Below are 17,295 nucleotides of genomic sequence, written 5' to 3' on the forward strand. Positions count from 1 at the left end.
TGTATGAAGAATCACTAGTGTGTGCGTGTGGTATACCGGGGAAGATGGTGGCCAGGTCCACAGGCGGCTGGTTGGTGTCCACAGTAATCTTGAAAGTGCTGCTTTTGCTGGGAGACGTTGCCGTGCAGACGAGGGCCAAAGGAAGGGCGAACTGGCACTGGACGACATGAGGGACTCCTGCAATGTAAAACAAAATAAAAATAAAATACATACCAAAAAATGTTTACACAATCGGGGGGTGGGGTATGTTGCAAGCAGTTTATTTGTCACTCCCAGTTGAAAATTAATCACAAAATAAAAAAGAATTAAACATTGGATATTTCAACAATGTTCAAACAAACCATGTCATTTTATCTAAGAACAGTTTACTAGCTTAATGCTAACATATAATGTGAAACGCCATTGACGGGCTAATGTAAATTAGCATAGATATTACGGTATGTCTCACCCAGACATACAAGGGCTTTCCCTGCGCACGAGAGCCTTTTTTTTATTTTATTTTTATTTTAAAGCAGAGACTCACATCACTCAGCAAGGACCCGACCTGCGGCCTGATTCAAAAGGGAAGTTGTATGAGGAGGAGAGAAAACAGCGCAAGCGGCCAAACGTAACTTTGTCGGTGAGTTGGACAGAAACACGAGAACAAGCCGTGGAAATAAAAGAGTTCACGTGAGAAACGACAGCCGCCGTTTGCGTCAATTCGGAATGTTCCAACTTATTGCTTATAGCTCTCACACATTCTTACACTCTCACACACACAATTATCTCCCGACCATGTTATAATTCTATTGGTTTTGAATGAACAAAAGCCAGGCGCAGCCAAGGCAAACTGCAGCTGCGAAGAAAGAGTGCAACCATTATCCCTCTCAGCTACTGTCTTGTGCTCGCTGGATGTTTTCACCACATTCCGCCCAACGACCGCCGCCCCCGCCTATGCGCCCCCGTCCCTCCCGCCACCCCCCACTGCCGCCGCCGCCCCGCCAGCAGGTGCCCTCAGTGTGAAGGCCGCTGTTACGAGCCAAAGCAAAGAATCTTTGGGTTTCCTGTGACAAACGCTTCTTGGGTAAAAAGAGTGGAAACTCTATCTTGGGTGGAGAAGAGGAAAAACAGAGCAGGAGGAGGAGCCGCGGGATTAAAAGAACAGCCATCAAGATGAACTATATGAGCTAAAATATTGGGATATTGCTCCTAAAAGGGGCAGAAAACATGTCAGATGGGGATCTAACAGTGGGGCTTTACATAATCCCGCCCCTCACACCAAGTTTCTTTACAATTGTAATTCAGCTCCTACACCTAGATGAAGTGCTGCTCCCACCAGTGAAAATACATGCTTGCACTTGCTTTTCAAAACTCCGGCTCCCACCCCCTCACACTAACCCTAGTCATTGGCCCCACATTAGAGAAGTGTGTGTGCATGTGTGTGTACCTCTCGTGGGCCTCTAAGCCCACTCTAGATCACAGAACATCCTATTTTGTATCAAAGACCGCAAAGTCAGACAACTAAAACAAACACGGGCTGACAAGCGGGAACACTACTGCCTATACTGTGTGTGTGAGTCGCAAGAAATCTTGTTTGACGGATGAAAAGAAAATATTTTTATTCGTAAAAATGTGTGCGTGTGCCAAGAAATCTTATGTAAAGGAAGTAAGAAATTATTTGTAATCTTTAAGCAAAGAGTGCTATGTACATGAAATCTTGATGAAGAATAAAAAGAAAATGTGTGTGTGTCCCAACAAATGTTGTTGGATGGATAAAAAAATATATATTGATAAAGCAAAGTGGCATGTGTGTCGCAGAAATCTGGTATGAAGGATAAAAACAAAATATTCATCAAGCAAAATGCGTGTGTGCATGCACTCCCGCCGTGGATCGCGTTTCAGGAACGTAAACGGTAGGCTGCTCCTTCTTCCTGTTTATACAGTGCAGTATGTGTGTGTGTATATGTACAGTGCGTGCGCGCACGTGTGTCTACAGGCTCTACTCAATGCACGTGAGCGTGCACGTACCTTTGGGGTTGAACTCTGCGGGGAAGAAGAAGGAGGAGAAGACATGAGAAGACATTAGACAGTTCACAGAAGAAGCAGATGTTCCGCTCGGACGCACACATTCCCACGCTCCGCCAATTGCACGCTTGAGTGCATGTGATTGCACACGCACACACAAACAGACCTATGGACAATTTATGGTGAGACATATCGCGAGAGAAGTGGGGTCCACCCTGGACTGGTCGCCAATCAATCACGGGGCTCATTGACACTAGACAGACAAGTGGGGGACCTCTTTTTGATTGACACATCACATGATCAAACTACGACGGGAGTTTAAATTATTCCCTGCCGTGAACGTTTCTATTTGTTAAATGGAATCATACTGTTTAACTGTCACTGAAATATATTCGTCAAGTAGGTTTTTCAACAGGTAGGTGAGGAAGAGGGTTTTGCCTAGCTTGTCTGTGAAATTCAGCTTTGTGAACCACTGTAATGACTCTCAGATTCCTGTAGATGGCGACCTTGCATCACTGTGGATTTGACATCAGTACAATTTTGAATATACAACTCAACTCAACTTTATTTATAAAAAAAACTTTAAAACAACCAGCTGTATACAAACTTGAGCCATGGCAGCGTTGTATATCAGTACAATAATTATCAAATTTAATTTGAGTCACAGTTTGTTTGTTTTTTTCCTTTTCACAAAAAGCTCCTTTTAACCATTTTTTGGTCAGAAACCGGTATTTTTTGTAAAAACCAACCCATGTTCTACTGCTAATAAAACAAGTGAAAAACTTTTTCTGGTGAAAGAAGCGAGTAAAGTGAACGAGAATCCCGGGATAGTGAACGGGCCGGTCCAACAATAGCAAAAATTTGTGTATAACTGACACCCACTGAAATTTTTTGAGCGGACATGGAGGGATTAACACCAAAAAATATTTTAAAAAACTAAAACTAAATATGAAATTATTTTTAAAAACGAATGCAAATAGGTGAACCCACGGGTGAGGAATCGCAAGTATGCTGGGGTTCATTGTTTTGGTAGTTTCAGTACTTATATTGTCACAGAACACAATATTGTATAAATCTTAAAAAATCTGTAAAAAAAGAAAAAAAAAAGTCAATATGCGGAAATTTGGTCAAATAACATGTACGGGTCTGTTTAGTAGTGCTGCCATTGGCGAAGGTTTCTGTTTTTACCACCCGGAAATACATGTGGCAGGCACCATGGTGAAAAGTCCTACAGCAAAGACAAGACGAGGACACACTAACCTCGGGGAACTCCATGTTAAAGTCATGTGATGCTCACTCGTGCTTTGACAGGGTTCCTTCACCCTGGTGACATCAGCAGCACACAAAACCTTCCAGACCACTTGAGTTGTATTTTTAGCCTCACAATAAAGCCGTGTTGCAGCGTTCCCAGACGTGAAACGGATTTAGGACAGAGGAAAAGTGTTCCATCGTGAAAGCACACTGCCGCCAACACAAACAATACCTCCTTTTTTTTTTTTTAATAAACTACCTTGCGAGGGAGATTATTTGGACTATTTGGAGAAATAATTAAGTCTATGACATTTTGGAATAAAGACCGCTTCTATTGCTCAGCAGTAAGGGAAAAGTCATATCTTCCATCAGCGTAGCCGGGAAAAAGAACGACTGCAAGGGACATTGTTCTAACTACAGCTGGCAACACACATACAGATTTTTTACATCTTCATAAATGATTTAAAACGTGAGCGAGACCACACATGACCAGGAAAAAATATTCAGTCGTGTGTGATCTCACTGCTCTTCTAGTGTGTGGTGTACTGGAAATAACCAACACAGCTGACCACACGCATAACCATGTCTGTTGTAGTACCAAGACTGACCCGTGAGAGGCAGCACAGCACCATGGGGCAGGGGTTTCCCAACTGTTGACCGGGGGCCATTTGTGGCTCGCCATCTATTTTTAAAAGGCTGTGGCATATACTAAAAATGACATCTGCTACTAATAAATGTATTTCATATACTGTGCAAGTACTGTATTATTTTGGGTAAAAATAAACCAAAAAACAAAACAATTAAACAAAAAAAATCGATGAATATGCAAATCCGCGGAGAAATCCACTGTACATGTATTTAATTTTAAGGCTGTATCATCCTGCCGTGGTTTTATTTAAAAAAATAAAAATAAAAAAAGTATTAGCACAAGTGGTACGTAAAGCATCGTGGAGCGCGGCCATTTTAGTACCTGTGGGCGAGCTGTAGGACAGGGTGAGGTCTCCGGTCAGGTCGGCGGGTGGGTAGCGGCCGTTGAGGAAAACCGAAAAGACAACAGCGGTGGATGACCCCACTCCTGTGGGAAGAACAACAATACACTAATGTTAATAACGCCTTCAATCTTTTCAAATGTTGAAATTATTTATGATTGATATCACTTTTAACGGGGAAGTCAACCCCCCAATTTTTTTGGACAATAATATGTTCTATGCAAACCCGCTAGTCTAAATATGGTGTTCGGTTTAATATTGCGTTAGTGGAATATGAGTGAAGCAGCAAAATCCAGTCGTTTTTATCCATTTTGCCAGTTGCTGCTGACTGAAGATGGCATCAATGTTGCTCAGGTAACAACCAATCACACTGCAGCTTCAGAAAACAGGTGAGCTGTGATTGGTCGCTGCCTGAGCCCTGAGCAACTGTGATGTCATCTTCAGTCAACAGCAAGTGGCAAAATGGCCGCCCCGAGATGGATAAAAACGGCTGGATTTTGCTGCACAAGTCATATTCTAAAAATGTCATATTAATCAGAATGTCATGTTTAGACTAGTGAGGTCACATATAAGATATTAGTGTCAAGAAATGTTTAAGGTTGACTTCCACTTTAAGGCTTGTCAATCAAAGGATCAGCTCCTTTTTACTCCACTTTTTCACTGTCTCCTTGCTACTACTTCATGTTTCCTCAACTCCTCACCACCTCCTTGCTCTTTCCCTCTCTAGTCTTTTAAAACGGTTACAATTTGTCTGAGGTTAAGCCGTAGTGCTTTGCGCCAAGATGAATACCGCAACATGTGTGCGTCTATGTATAAGCGTGTGTACGCTTCATGTGCATGTGCAAATAATAAATAGAAGCAATAAATGTAAGTGTGCGGGAAAAAAAACACAAATCAAGAAATTGGGATTCCTTAGTGACATTCCTGCTCTGCTTTCACTTAACCTGCGCAAACACAACTTTTGGAAAGTGGACTTTTTTGGGAATATTTTAGAGTAGTAAGCAAATGCGCTCAAGTGCCTCTGCTAAGGTTTCCACAGTTCCACTCTCTCCTCTGCCTTCATCCTTTCAGGCGCACTGACCTCCTCGCTGGCCGCTGCCTGCCTGGCATTCCGTCTTTCAGCGGGAGGCTTTTAACCCCGGCGCCCTGCGGGTCAAACTGCTCGGACGGGTTTAAGTGCGTTAAGTGTTCCCAGGCCCATTAAGAGAAACAAACACTCCAAAAAGACAACACAGTAATCCTTCTCTCTCTCTCTTTGCATCTCTGCTCGCTTCACTTCCCATCATCCACCCGGGCCACATCTGGACAGGTCAGGTGGCGGTCCAAGTGACCCGGAGGTCCGTGTGGTCCGGCCGCTGGGCTCCCAGGACCATTAAGTAATTTACGCCAACAACAGTACAAACAAACTCCGCACAAAGGTGACCACCAGAGAGCACCTCGCCTCCTTGACCTCCTCGATTGTGTCCTCCTCGCCTGCTAGGCTCTGTTTGCTTAACCTTGTGTCACATGATCATTGCAGACCTCGTCCTTGTCAAATTCCTTCAAGGCACATGTGTTGAGATTTTTTCCTCTAAGGAATGGAGAGATGCAAGGGCGACTTTGACATTCTTCAACACGCTAAAACTCAAGCACAAAAGCCAATAAGCGTCGTTCAGACAAAAGTAGAGCGTAGTGCCTATTACAATGTATGTGCGTTCAATTTAAGTTTAAAGTGACTGTGAAGTTGAAAGTTCACGAGGGGTGCAGATTCTTGTGACAAGTGTCAACTTTATATATGCACGTGCACGTGTATGTGTAAAGTTTATTTGAGTGAACTGCCCACAACAACAAAAAACAAACAAACAAACAATACACAAACAAACACTTAATATATCTATGATTTAACATGGTGAAAAGGCAAGGAACCATGTTTGGTAAAAAGTTGAAATAAACGGAAAAATGTCAAAACTTCAAATTGCTCAAACTCTGATGACACACGCTGTCTGAATTTTAATGTGGAAGCAAAAAGTTTTGGAAGTCTGCAACAGCCATCTTGTGAAGGATGCATGCTTCAATGTTGGTGGCAATGCGACAAAATCTTGAGAAAGACATGCATACTGATTTTTAAGGTCACAAGTGGAATTGGCTTTGGGGGCAGGATTTTGGGAAAATGAAAAATGTTTATAAATTGTGAAATCTGAGATTATGATTTTAATTGCTATTTGCTAAAATGAACACGTCAAACCAAAATGGCAGACTTCCTGTGCCTTTTTGGGCATGAAAACTAACTTTTTTTTGTGGTGTAACCCCCCCCCACCCGAATTTTTTTTTCAAAATGGCAATCGACCTGCAAACCTTTGGAAAACAAAATATGTCAAGAAAGCCCTGATAAGATTTGATAGAGGTAACAAGCACTGTGCTGTTAAACACTAACCTTTGACCCTTGCACTGACCAATCTGCTCACACAATCTCACCTCTGAACTGTGAACCCAAACAAAATCACCACTTTCCTTCTGACTTTAGAACCGTGCTCATGAACATGACATTCAACGAACATGGCGTCACAGGGTAGGAGGACGACGGCGGCGAAAGGGAGTGATGTTAAAGGGTAGGAAATTTAAACAGAGAGAATGGACACGGAGAGGAGGGAAAACAAAGGAGGCAGTGTGCGTGCGTGTGCATGTGTGTGTGGTGAGCCGGTAATCGAGTCGCCATCTGAGACGAATACAAATTGAAATAACAATAAAAAGTGTGTAAGTGTGTGACTATATAAGTCATTGTAGGTATGTGAGTCATACAGTGACAGTAGCAGGATTAAGCTAATAAGATGGTAGCCGCCAAAGGCCAACAAAGTCTAAAGTAGCGACTTGTGTTACAGTCACAGCTGTGAATGTTTTAGTGCTTTCATTTGTCTTGTCACAAAAATTGGTTCCAGCAGAAAATGGCTTTATGGTTCAAGCTGTACAACCAGAACCAGAAGTACACAAGACACCAACACAATTGGAGGGTGTCAGTCACTACACAGTATGGGATATCAAAAATGTTCAAATGTCCTTCCATAAAACCAAGGTCGTGGTAGTAGGCCAAATATTATATATATTATCGAGTAGTATTTGCTTATTAAAATACACATAAGAATGAATTTTGTCCTTTTGGTGGGAGACTGGAACGGATTAATGACATTTCTATTCATTTCAGTTGGGAAAGATTATTTGAGATACAACCGTCATCACAGAACTAATTAAACCAGGCACCACTGCACGAGTAGACAAAAAATATATATTACTAGCGTGTCTTTGTTGGTCTTTTCGTGTGCTGAATTGTCTTACAAGTGAGCTTACTATTATTACACAAACTGTAAGATGAGTATCAAGCATATTAAGTATATATTATAAAGACATAATGAAATTATATGGGAGAAAGTGACAGCATTTAAAGGGCCGGCACACAATGTAGAGCGTACAGCTGCGCATGGCGTCCAGCTCACATTGCTGCATGGACACGTCGTCCATCAATGACTGACAGTTGAGAATGAAAGTGCAGTGCACACATCTTGAAATAATAAACAAAATCACAAAAAAAGATGCATAAAGAGCGCGTGATGCTGCCGCACTCTTGACGGATGACGCCTGCAGACACAACGTGCGCGCGACATAAATGGACATTTTTACTCCAAAAAGGAACATCTGCTCTATGTATGAAGTTACGATGGATAGTGATAATGGATAGATAGAAGAAAGGAATGGTTACAAATAGCAGCTGTGCCGGGAGGAAGTCAAAATAAATATGAACTTGAGAAGAGGCATTTCACAGATTTCAGGAGGTCAAATGTGAGACTTTTTAAAGATCTATAAGACTAAGTGGGTGATACTGACTCAATCATCCATTACAATATTGTAAGAAAATGTTGCTAATGCATTTTGGGCAAAAAAAAATTATGTAATATCGTGGGACCTTGAGATACGAGTGACCTGACTTAGGAGGCCAGCCTGCGGGCACTTAGAATTTCAATTTCAGTCGACAGCAGGTGGCAGTGCTGCATAAAATGTTAGTATCCTTAAATGACGGAAAACGGATGGATTAGTCCTCTTAAAGGGTAAGTCAACCCAAAAATACATTTCTTGACAATAATATGGTCTATGGAGCCCCACTAGTCTAAATATGATATTCTGGTTCATATTGTGTTAGTGGAGTATGAGTTAAGCAGCAAAATCCAGCTGCTTTTATCCATCTCAGGGGGCGGCCATTTTGCCACTTGCTCTTGACTGAAGATGACATAACAGTTGCTCAGGGCTCTGGCAACGACCAATCACAGCTCACCTGTTATCTGAAGCTGAGCTGTGATTGGTTGTTACCTGAGATTTGAGCAATTGTGATGTCATCTTCACTCGAGAGCAAGTGGCAAAATGGCCGCCTTCTGATATTGATAATTATAGAACCAGAACCCAGAACCAGGCTGAACCGCTACAAGAACTCATTCCTGCCGACATCCATCAAATTACTTAATAACCGACATTAACTAAGTGGTGCAATATATATATATAGGAGTGTGTGTGTACTATTTATTTTAATTATATTTATTTTATTTATTATTTATTTATTTTAATTATCTCTCTATTCTGTTGTTTTTCTTACTGTAAACTACTGCTGCACTTCTTATTTAATTTTGATTTTATCTCTTTCTATTCCGTTGTTTTTTCCTTACTGTAAACTGCAGCTGGACGGAGTCCAGGAAAAAGTTCCCCACGGGGAAAATAAAAGTATATCGTATCGTATCGTATCGTATCGTATCGTATCGTATCGTATAAAAACTGCTGGATTTTGCTGCATAACTCAAGTTCCGCAAATGTGATATTAATTTAATTAATCAGAATGCCATGTTCAGACTAGTGACGTCACATTGAAAATATTATTGTGAAGAAATGTTTAAGGTTGACTTCCGCTTTAATTCTTATACCACAAGCTTAATTTAATTCAGAATACTATGTTTCGACGAGTGCAAATAAAAATTTTGACTTGACTTTCACAGCACATTTTATAGTGAATACAGAGTACTTACAAATTGTGCATTTTTTAAACCCATGAACGGCAAATTTAAGGATCCTGCATCATTTTAAAGGACCATTCTAAAACATTTTTTAAAAAATCCAATTCATTTCAGACTTGTGGAGAGTTTGAGTGATGAAGTGGAGAATGTTTCTTGTTTAGATTTGAATTTCTTCAAATTCCTCCTCAATGCTGCTCTTTATTTGTTTTTTCTTTGTGGGTTGTGGGAGCCAAATGACAGTTTCATATGTTTTTGAGTCTTGACTCCCACATTGGTTGTTTAAATATTGCTCCTGTGACAATTTGATTTCCCTCACGGGATGAATCTTTTCATCTAGATATCTATTCTGCGCTTTTTGAAAACGTTGAACTCGTTCCCATTATTGCAGCTGCTTGAGGTCAATTGACCTTTTTTCAACCCTCTATTGTCCAAAGCGAAACACAAGTATTTTCACATGTACGCAAGAGTACAAGTTTGTGCACCCAAAGGATAAGAAAAATCTGCAAACAATTCGTCACAATTGCTGGAGCTCAGCCGCAGCCAGAAGACATGTTGTCCAACATGTTGTCCGTGCAAACACACACACATAAAACCACACTGGTGTACACACACAGACTGACCTAAAGGTTCCAATGCAAACTGGTCCTCGGTGACTGCAAGCGGAGGCTGAACACCAACGGTCAGTTTTGACGAGGCCAATGGGCTTCTGGCCTTCACGGTCACCTGCGCACATTTAGGAGGAGGATGTGAAGAAATACGATAAAACATCCTCAAATACAATTTCGAACTGACCCTCACGGTCACCGAAGGGACAGGAAAGTCGTCCATGTCTTGGATCAGAGCTCGCTGTGCAACGAGACAAAACAAATGAGGATATTGGAACGGTATCTCATCAAAGTGAGTACATCTCAAGTATGCTAACAAGTCACAAAAAACAAAACACGTGTACTTATGTAACGCGTGCACGCACCGATGGGATGTCCATGTCAGGAGACACACATGCCGTCACCGTCAAGTCCTTCTCACTTTCACCCTTAGGTAGAATGTCTGAAATACAAATTTTTGAATCTTTATGCTAATTAACTCCATTGGACATTTTTTAAGGTACAGGTTAACTCATTCACTCCCAGCCATTTTCACTGAAGCAACCCCCTTTGCTCACGGCTGTTTTATTGGATTTTGAACAGAATATTCTGTGAGGCCCACAGAATATTCTGTTCCATTGCTATAAAAAAACATGGAACCTCTAAAAATGGAAGGTTTAGAGTCTCTTGTTTCATCAGGAAAAAAAGTACATTTCTATCTGTTTCCATTTTGCAGCAATTAGCATATAGAATATGGCAACATTTCATCATTATTCACAAATCTATTTAGATAGATTTTTTCAACATGGCCCTTTTTGAGCTCTTTTGCTTTGCTGCCACCTGCTGGCCATTTTTGTAATTACTACCATTGCTTCAAGCATTCTCTGCAGTTTAGAGGCTGCATCAAAGCCTTCCGTGTGCTCTAGCATGATTTTTCTTAAAAAAAATAAAAATAAAAATAAAAAATTAAAAAAACGTATAAATACGTCTTTGGGACACTTAAAACATTCAATTCAAATTCAAACACATTTATACATTTTTGGAGCAAATGAGTAAAAAGCTTGTAGGAGGGGTAAAACTATTCTATTGTTTATTTATTTATTTATTTTAAATATTTATGTATTCATACATGGTCTCTCAACAGCGCTGATTTTCACCTCCTGCCGTTGGGTCTGGAATGTAACCCGTCATTAGGAAAGGGGGGGTGCGTTGGCACTGTCTATAATACAGGTGGAAGTCTTGATCCTTAGGGTATATTAAATTAAGAAAACTGAGAACTTTTTAAAAAAAAATTTTTTAAGAAGTATCGTTTATTTTATTTATTTATTTATTATTTATTTTTATCGTTCATTGCCTGCAGAGTTAATCAAATGTTTTCTAATGGTGACAGTTTGAACTGTAGCCACCATGAAGAAACGCCTTATTGAATCCGGCATCATTCCTCATACCCTGAGTCCTGCCGGCTTCTCTGATGAACTTTTGCAGCCTCTTCATCTCGGCGTCGGCCTGTTCGTAGTCCACCTCGCGGGCGTCCACCTTTGGCGTGGAAAAGAAGGACGGGTCGGTGCCCATGTAGGAGCAAAGCAGATGGCCATCCCAGCTCAGGCTCACCACGGCGCCCTTCAGATCCCTGACGCCACACAATAAATTACACAAAACATAAGGAGTGTAGCCGAAATTAGTTGAAACTAAGTGATTTACATCTGTGTAGCATGGTGTTCAGGACCAAGGGACAATAAAGACTGACTCGATGCAACACAGATGTGAAGCATTCTCACAAACATTCTTAGGTTGTAGTTCAGTCATTTTAATGCTGTAATTTACAGTTAAATATACGTATATAGGCCCGGGGCTAGAATAGCATTCAACAAGTGGCTCAATGCAACACAGATGTGAAGTAGTTCTCAGAAACATGCTCATACAACTAACTATGTGTTCAGTAATTCACAGGAAAGCATTTCCCAGTTTATGCAGTAAATGTCAAACAGCTTAATAGGCATCTTTCTGGAATTTATGTAAAAAAAATAACTCATTTGATGCATTATTTTCCTCATGTTTTGATTTGGAATACAGTACCGCAATTATATTATTCTAAATTCTTCTATTTCTGTGTGTCCCACTTCCTCATTTTTTTTATGGACAATACATCAAATGTAGGTAAAGATTTCCTGACAGAACAAAAATGGGAAAAGAGAGAAGCAGGAAATGCTGAGTGATGCAATAATGTGTTTTAACAGCGTGAGTGAGTGCGTGTTAACTGGTTGCAGATGTGTCGTACTTCCAGGCCAACGAGGCGGTAACACACACGCATACACACACATAGTGTACATACACACATGCGCGCGGGGCAGTAAGGTGGCGGAGTTCAGGTCGAGGCTCCACACCTGCATGGGTGGAAATCGCCTGCATTTAAACGTCCACTTTAACTGCCGCGGAAACACACTCACGCACGCGACTGACTGTGACGGAAACACACTCTAACACTAAAAACAAAGACACACACACACTTTGCCCACAGTGGGATGTTCCCACCCACTACTGTTGATGTTAACGTGAGCGAAGACACCAAAGAACCCGACTCAGACCACATGTTGGGACCATGGAGAAGGTCAGTTCATTGAGGTGACGGAAACCCCGTTGCATTTGGACATGCCTTGTCCAAACATGCGTCAAGGATGCTGTGATTTTAAACTAATAATAGACTGATATGACTTTTTCAAAGCTGATACTGATGCCGATTATTAGTGATCAAGGAGGACGACAAGCGATATTTCACGGCGATATTCATTTAATGTACAAGAGAAAATATTAGCGTTGAAATAAAATTTGAAAAAAATATTTTCATTTTAAATTATAACTCGCCGCTCAGTGAGATACCAGCTTTGTCGGCTTTCACATTCGTAAAAAGGCTGAGGCCGATATTTGGTCAAAATGCCATATATCGGCACCGATATGTCAAACTTTGTTAATTGGCATTTAGTGTAATTGTGTGACTTATTTTGATAGGAGTTGTCAAGACCTGGCATTCACTCAAAATGGCTACCTAAAACCAAAATGCCCAACTTACTGTTCAAATTTGGCCATGGGTCCTGATATGACAGACATGTCCAATTTTGTGCCGTTAGGTAATACTGGTATCAGGAGAGGGCGCTACCGAGTTAGCTGTAGGGGATCATATTAGAGACCCCTAAAATAAATACATTTCCACTAGGATACATGTACTTGCAAAAGTTGGTGACTTTTTGGACATGTTATGTTGAGGGCCCCAAAAAGGCAAATCCCTAGTCGAGAAACTAATAAAAGACAACGACTCCGGCATGTATATGAGCGTGTGCGTGCGTATGTGTTTGTACGTCACCACACATGGGCGTCACACTCACGGGAAGTTGGCGACGCGAAGCGCCACGGGCACGAAAGCGAGCTGGGCAGCCCACTTGAGCGTGACGTCTTGGTACACCAGCAGCATGTTGGTGTGGTTGCCTAGCAACAGGTTGGTAGTGCCATCGGTCACTAAATGGAAAACAAGGAGAAAATATGTATTAGGTAGGGCAAGTGCTTTTTATTTGTATTTTTAAAGGGGAAGGGGAGAACGTCAGATATTACACATAAAGGTCACTTTGTGGTTATTTCTTGCTGTATTACTTACTGTAGAGCTTTTTATTAAAATGGAGCTAATTTGGTGCTACACGACCACAAAAAGGAGGAAAAAAATTAGTTTTTGGTACAAAGTTTGGAAAATGGCAAAATGAGAATAAACCTCGTGCGTGTATGTACTAATGTTCTTTGCATGTGCAGGCTTTGCTTCCGCCACCCAGCTGGTATATCAAATGTATTTTTAGTGCTGGAAAAGAGGTAAAAAGACACGTGATAAACTTTGCAGCCACAAAGTGGAGAAATAACCCAAGTGATGACATCATAACATTTCATCAAGTGGCTGCGCTTTAAACAGGCAGAAATACATATCAACTCACGAATACTTTCCCTTGAAACATGAAGCTATAAAAACGAGACTTGCATTATACAAACACACGTACATGTACACACACGTGCACGTGTGCCCATCCCAGTAGCGTTGCGGCTACCACCAGGAGAGATCTGAGGTGACGGCCACACGCAAAACAAACATCTCGGTGGGTCAAAATGGCGGTCAGCGAGGATGGGGGGCAAAATGACAGACTGCGCATGGTTGTGTGTGCGTGTTAGCAAACACTATCGCCTGCTTTTATCTGAGCATCGTTTTTGTAATTTACACGTTAATTCAATGAAGTCACGAATGTCTGTCAAAAAATAAATCAAAATCATCATTCACTCACTCACTCACTCACTCACTCACTCACTCATCCATCAGCCACAAATGATGTGCATGATCTCCATGAGTGACTCACACGAGGCGTATGGCAGGAAGCAGCTGGGATTGAACTCCAACTTCTTCATGAAGTAGATCTGCCCGTTGTCACGCAGGCAGTAGAGGTTGCGCTCACCCAGGACGAAGATGGAGGAGGACGAGTGGGAGAAGGAGGGCACGGAGATGTCCAAGGCCTGCTCGCCCAGAACCAACGTCCAGTCGGGCTGCGGGGAAAACACAAATAACGACCTAGTCAACTTTTTGTCAAATCATCCGCCGATGTATCCGTCCATCCATCCACGTAGCCACACATTAATCAATCTATCCACTCATCCATCAGTCCATTCATCCTTTCACCCGCCCGGCCCTTTATACACTATTCCCATCTACTCACCCACACTGCAAGAAGGACAGTAGAAAATTTAAGAAAAAAAAATACAGCAATAAAAGAAAATTATTAACTCTTTGACTGCCAAAAACGTTAAATAACGTTTAGTAAAATCCTATGGAGGAGTGCCAAAGACGTTAAAAGACGTTTTTTTTTCAAAACAGAGGTGAAACTAACCATTTTCTATTGTTGATTACTGAAAAACGGAATAAGGTAGAAACAAACTTTTTTTTCTGATGAAAGATGAGAGTTCAATCTTTCATTTGGTAGTATGTGTGTTTCCATAGTCCAAACACATAATTTTCTGTGGACCTTGAAAGATCAGTCAAAATGCTTAAATCGGCTGGCACCCACGGCATCCCTTTTCTGAAAACGTCTGGCAGTCAAAGAGTTAAAGTTCAAATTAGCAAAATTATCTGTCAATTGGCAGATAATTTTGCTAATTTGAACAATAACTCTTTTTTTTTTTTTACCTGTAAGATTTAAAAAAAATAAGAAAATAATACTATTCCCATATCAATGCATATTCATTTACGGTTGGCCATCTTAGAATAAGTGTCATGCGGGGAGATAACAGGCCCATTTTTAATTGTCTTTGATCAGACCTGCAGTCAGGGATTGAACCCACAACCCAGTATGAGGGAAGACACATTACCACTAGACCACTGAGTAGGTAGTGCATTTACTGGCAAGAGGAAAAATGAGCTTCGTAAATATCGCAAAAAAATGCTTACAAAAAAGAGCTATATTGCACTTTAGTCTGATTGTTTTCAGACTTGTGTTTTTTCCCATTTATTTTATTACTAGATTCTACAAAATCTTAAAATAAGAAAATTCAACTTATGAAATCCCAGTTAAGGGCCTTTGATGTTGGTCAGTCATCTTAAAATGTGGAAAATGTTTGTTTAAAGCCTCACAGTACTTAAAACTTGTCTGTTAACACTCAATGCCAAGACTGCTTGACCAAATAAGATAATTAAGTAATAAGTATCTTAAAATAAGCAAAATGTTCTTGTCTGATTAAGTAAAAATCACTTGTCAAAGCAAAATAAGCAAATTTGGGTTAAATTTAAGAAATTATATCTTAAGATTTTACTCCCATTCAACTCTTTGTGAACCTTAGTGACATGTTAACATTTGTACCTGTCTGTAAACACCGCCATACTCCTTACGTGGCTCTTTAAATCAGTGTCTGTTGTCATGGTTACCTGGATGCTACATAACGCTTTCCATGGATGCTAATGGGAGGGCAGCAGAGTGCAAGTAAAGAAGCTCCTTGCCAAGTACAACTAAAACGACGCCAGAAGTGTTGAACGAGTCGTGTCAATGAGTTTATTCTTGCAAATTGGGCTTGTTAGCGTTAACGAGCGCTAATAATGGTCGCCACAGGAACAAGTGACATCACAGTGGGGTCGGACAGCGGTTCACTGGAGGTGAGGACTCACGGTCAGCTTCTTGATGCCGGTCTTGGGGGGCTGGTCGGGGTCCTGGCGGCTTTCAGCTTCGGTGGCCACGGCAAGAGTCTCGTACCTGAGGAGCAGAGCAGATGTTAAACACCGTGAATGCTACCTGAACCGCGTTGATGTTGGCGTCTTGGGTATGTGGAACATTCCAAGGAGTTGGCAGCCATGGCGCCCTGGCAAGAATGTGTCCTCCTTAAACAGCTGGACCAACACCGCGTGACCTGGCCTGACCCAACTAGAGAAGCTATTTGCAATGAGGAGAGCCTCAAACACCTGATTTCCCTTATTATTAATATAGCTACACAATAGAGAGAAATCTGTCGAACTAGATAGAGGGTTGATAGCTGCATGGGTAGATAGCTAAAACTAGACAGATAGACGGCTAGCCAGAACAAGACAGACAACAAAACAATAGAACTAGTTACTAGACAGGTGGATGGATGGATGGATACACAGGTAGACAACGAACAGATGGGTAGACAGACATACACAAGTAGACAGACAGACAGCTAGATATGTAGAAATACAAAGAACTAGAAAAATAGGTAGACTCCAATAGACAGCTGACTAGCAGACTAGTAGAGAACTAATTGCTTTTTATTTTTTTCTTCTTTTTTAACTACAGTACTAACTTCTTTGTAAACTAGTATGAGAGTTACAGTATTAAATTTAGGGGTGTCAGGCGATTATTATTTTTCAAATTGGAATTCATCGCATGACTTCAATATGTTAACTCACTAATTTTATATCTGTTGTCAATGTACAAAAAAATATTTTTTTCCTAAGTTTTAAGACTCTTATCATAAAAGTGAAGTAAAAATGTAACTAATATAAATATGGCTGCATCCTTTACTCAAGTAATTTCATAATAATTCATCAAATTCAGTTAAAATTAAATAGATGTACTGTTCTGTAAAAAAACGTGTGTGATATTTATTTGGGTTAAGGTCAATTTTCTGCCACTAGATGGCATAATTGCATTTGTAAGATGTTGGTGACAGCTTAATCCATTTTTCTTTTTATATTAAGAGCTATCTAATCTTTAACATGAAGTAACTTGTGAAATTCTGCACATTTTTAAAATACAACTTGACACCAGTCTCCACAAATATATGCATTATCATTAACATTAAATTTATCACTGCTAAATTTTGACGTGGACGTGTCTGGTGCGTTACGACTGGAATTACCCATATACAGGCTTTCCAAATAAGCGGCGGTCGTTAATCGTACATTAAAAAAAT

The 17,295-nt window shown here is 40.7% G+C and overlaps 1 protein-coding gene across 2 annotated transcripts in view; it reads right to left on the bottom strand.

The window, feature by feature from the left end:
* The window catches only part of bbs9 (Bardet-Biedl syndrome 9), a 103,066-nt gene that overhangs the window by 75,019 nt on the left and 10,752 nt on the right, over positions 1-17,295 (bottom strand). The window contains exons 7-16 of one of the 2 annotated variants that reach the window (XM_077576667.1): positions 16,034-16,118; positions 14,241-14,424; positions 13,236-13,365; positions 11,304-11,485; positions 10,242-10,318; positions 10,064-10,117; positions 9,892-9,994; positions 4,226-4,330; positions 2,008-2,022; positions 37-177 (exon numbers count right to left, since the gene is read on the bottom strand). In XM_077576667.1, coding sequence (XP_077432793.1) covers positions 37-177; positions 2,008-2,022; positions 4,226-4,330; positions 9,892-9,994; positions 10,064-10,117; positions 10,242-10,318; positions 11,304-11,485; positions 13,236-13,365; positions 14,241-14,424; positions 16,034-16,118 — 1,076 coding nt within the window. The remainder of the gene's footprint in view (positions 1-36; positions 178-2,007; positions 2,023-4,225; positions 4,331-9,891; positions 9,995-10,063; positions 10,118-10,241; positions 10,319-11,303; positions 11,486-13,235; positions 13,366-14,240; positions 14,425-16,033; positions 16,119-17,295) is intronic. The other variant, XM_077576668.1, reaches the window with a different exon arrangement.

This window comes from Vanacampus margaritifer, chromosome 9 (genome assembly GCF_051991255.1).
Source record: "Vanacampus margaritifer isolate UIUO_Vmar chromosome 9, RoL_Vmar_1.0, whole genome shotgun sequence".
NCBI classification, from domain to species: domain Eukaryota; kingdom Metazoa; phylum Chordata; class Actinopteri; order Syngnathiformes; family Syngnathidae; genus Vanacampus; species Vanacampus margaritifer.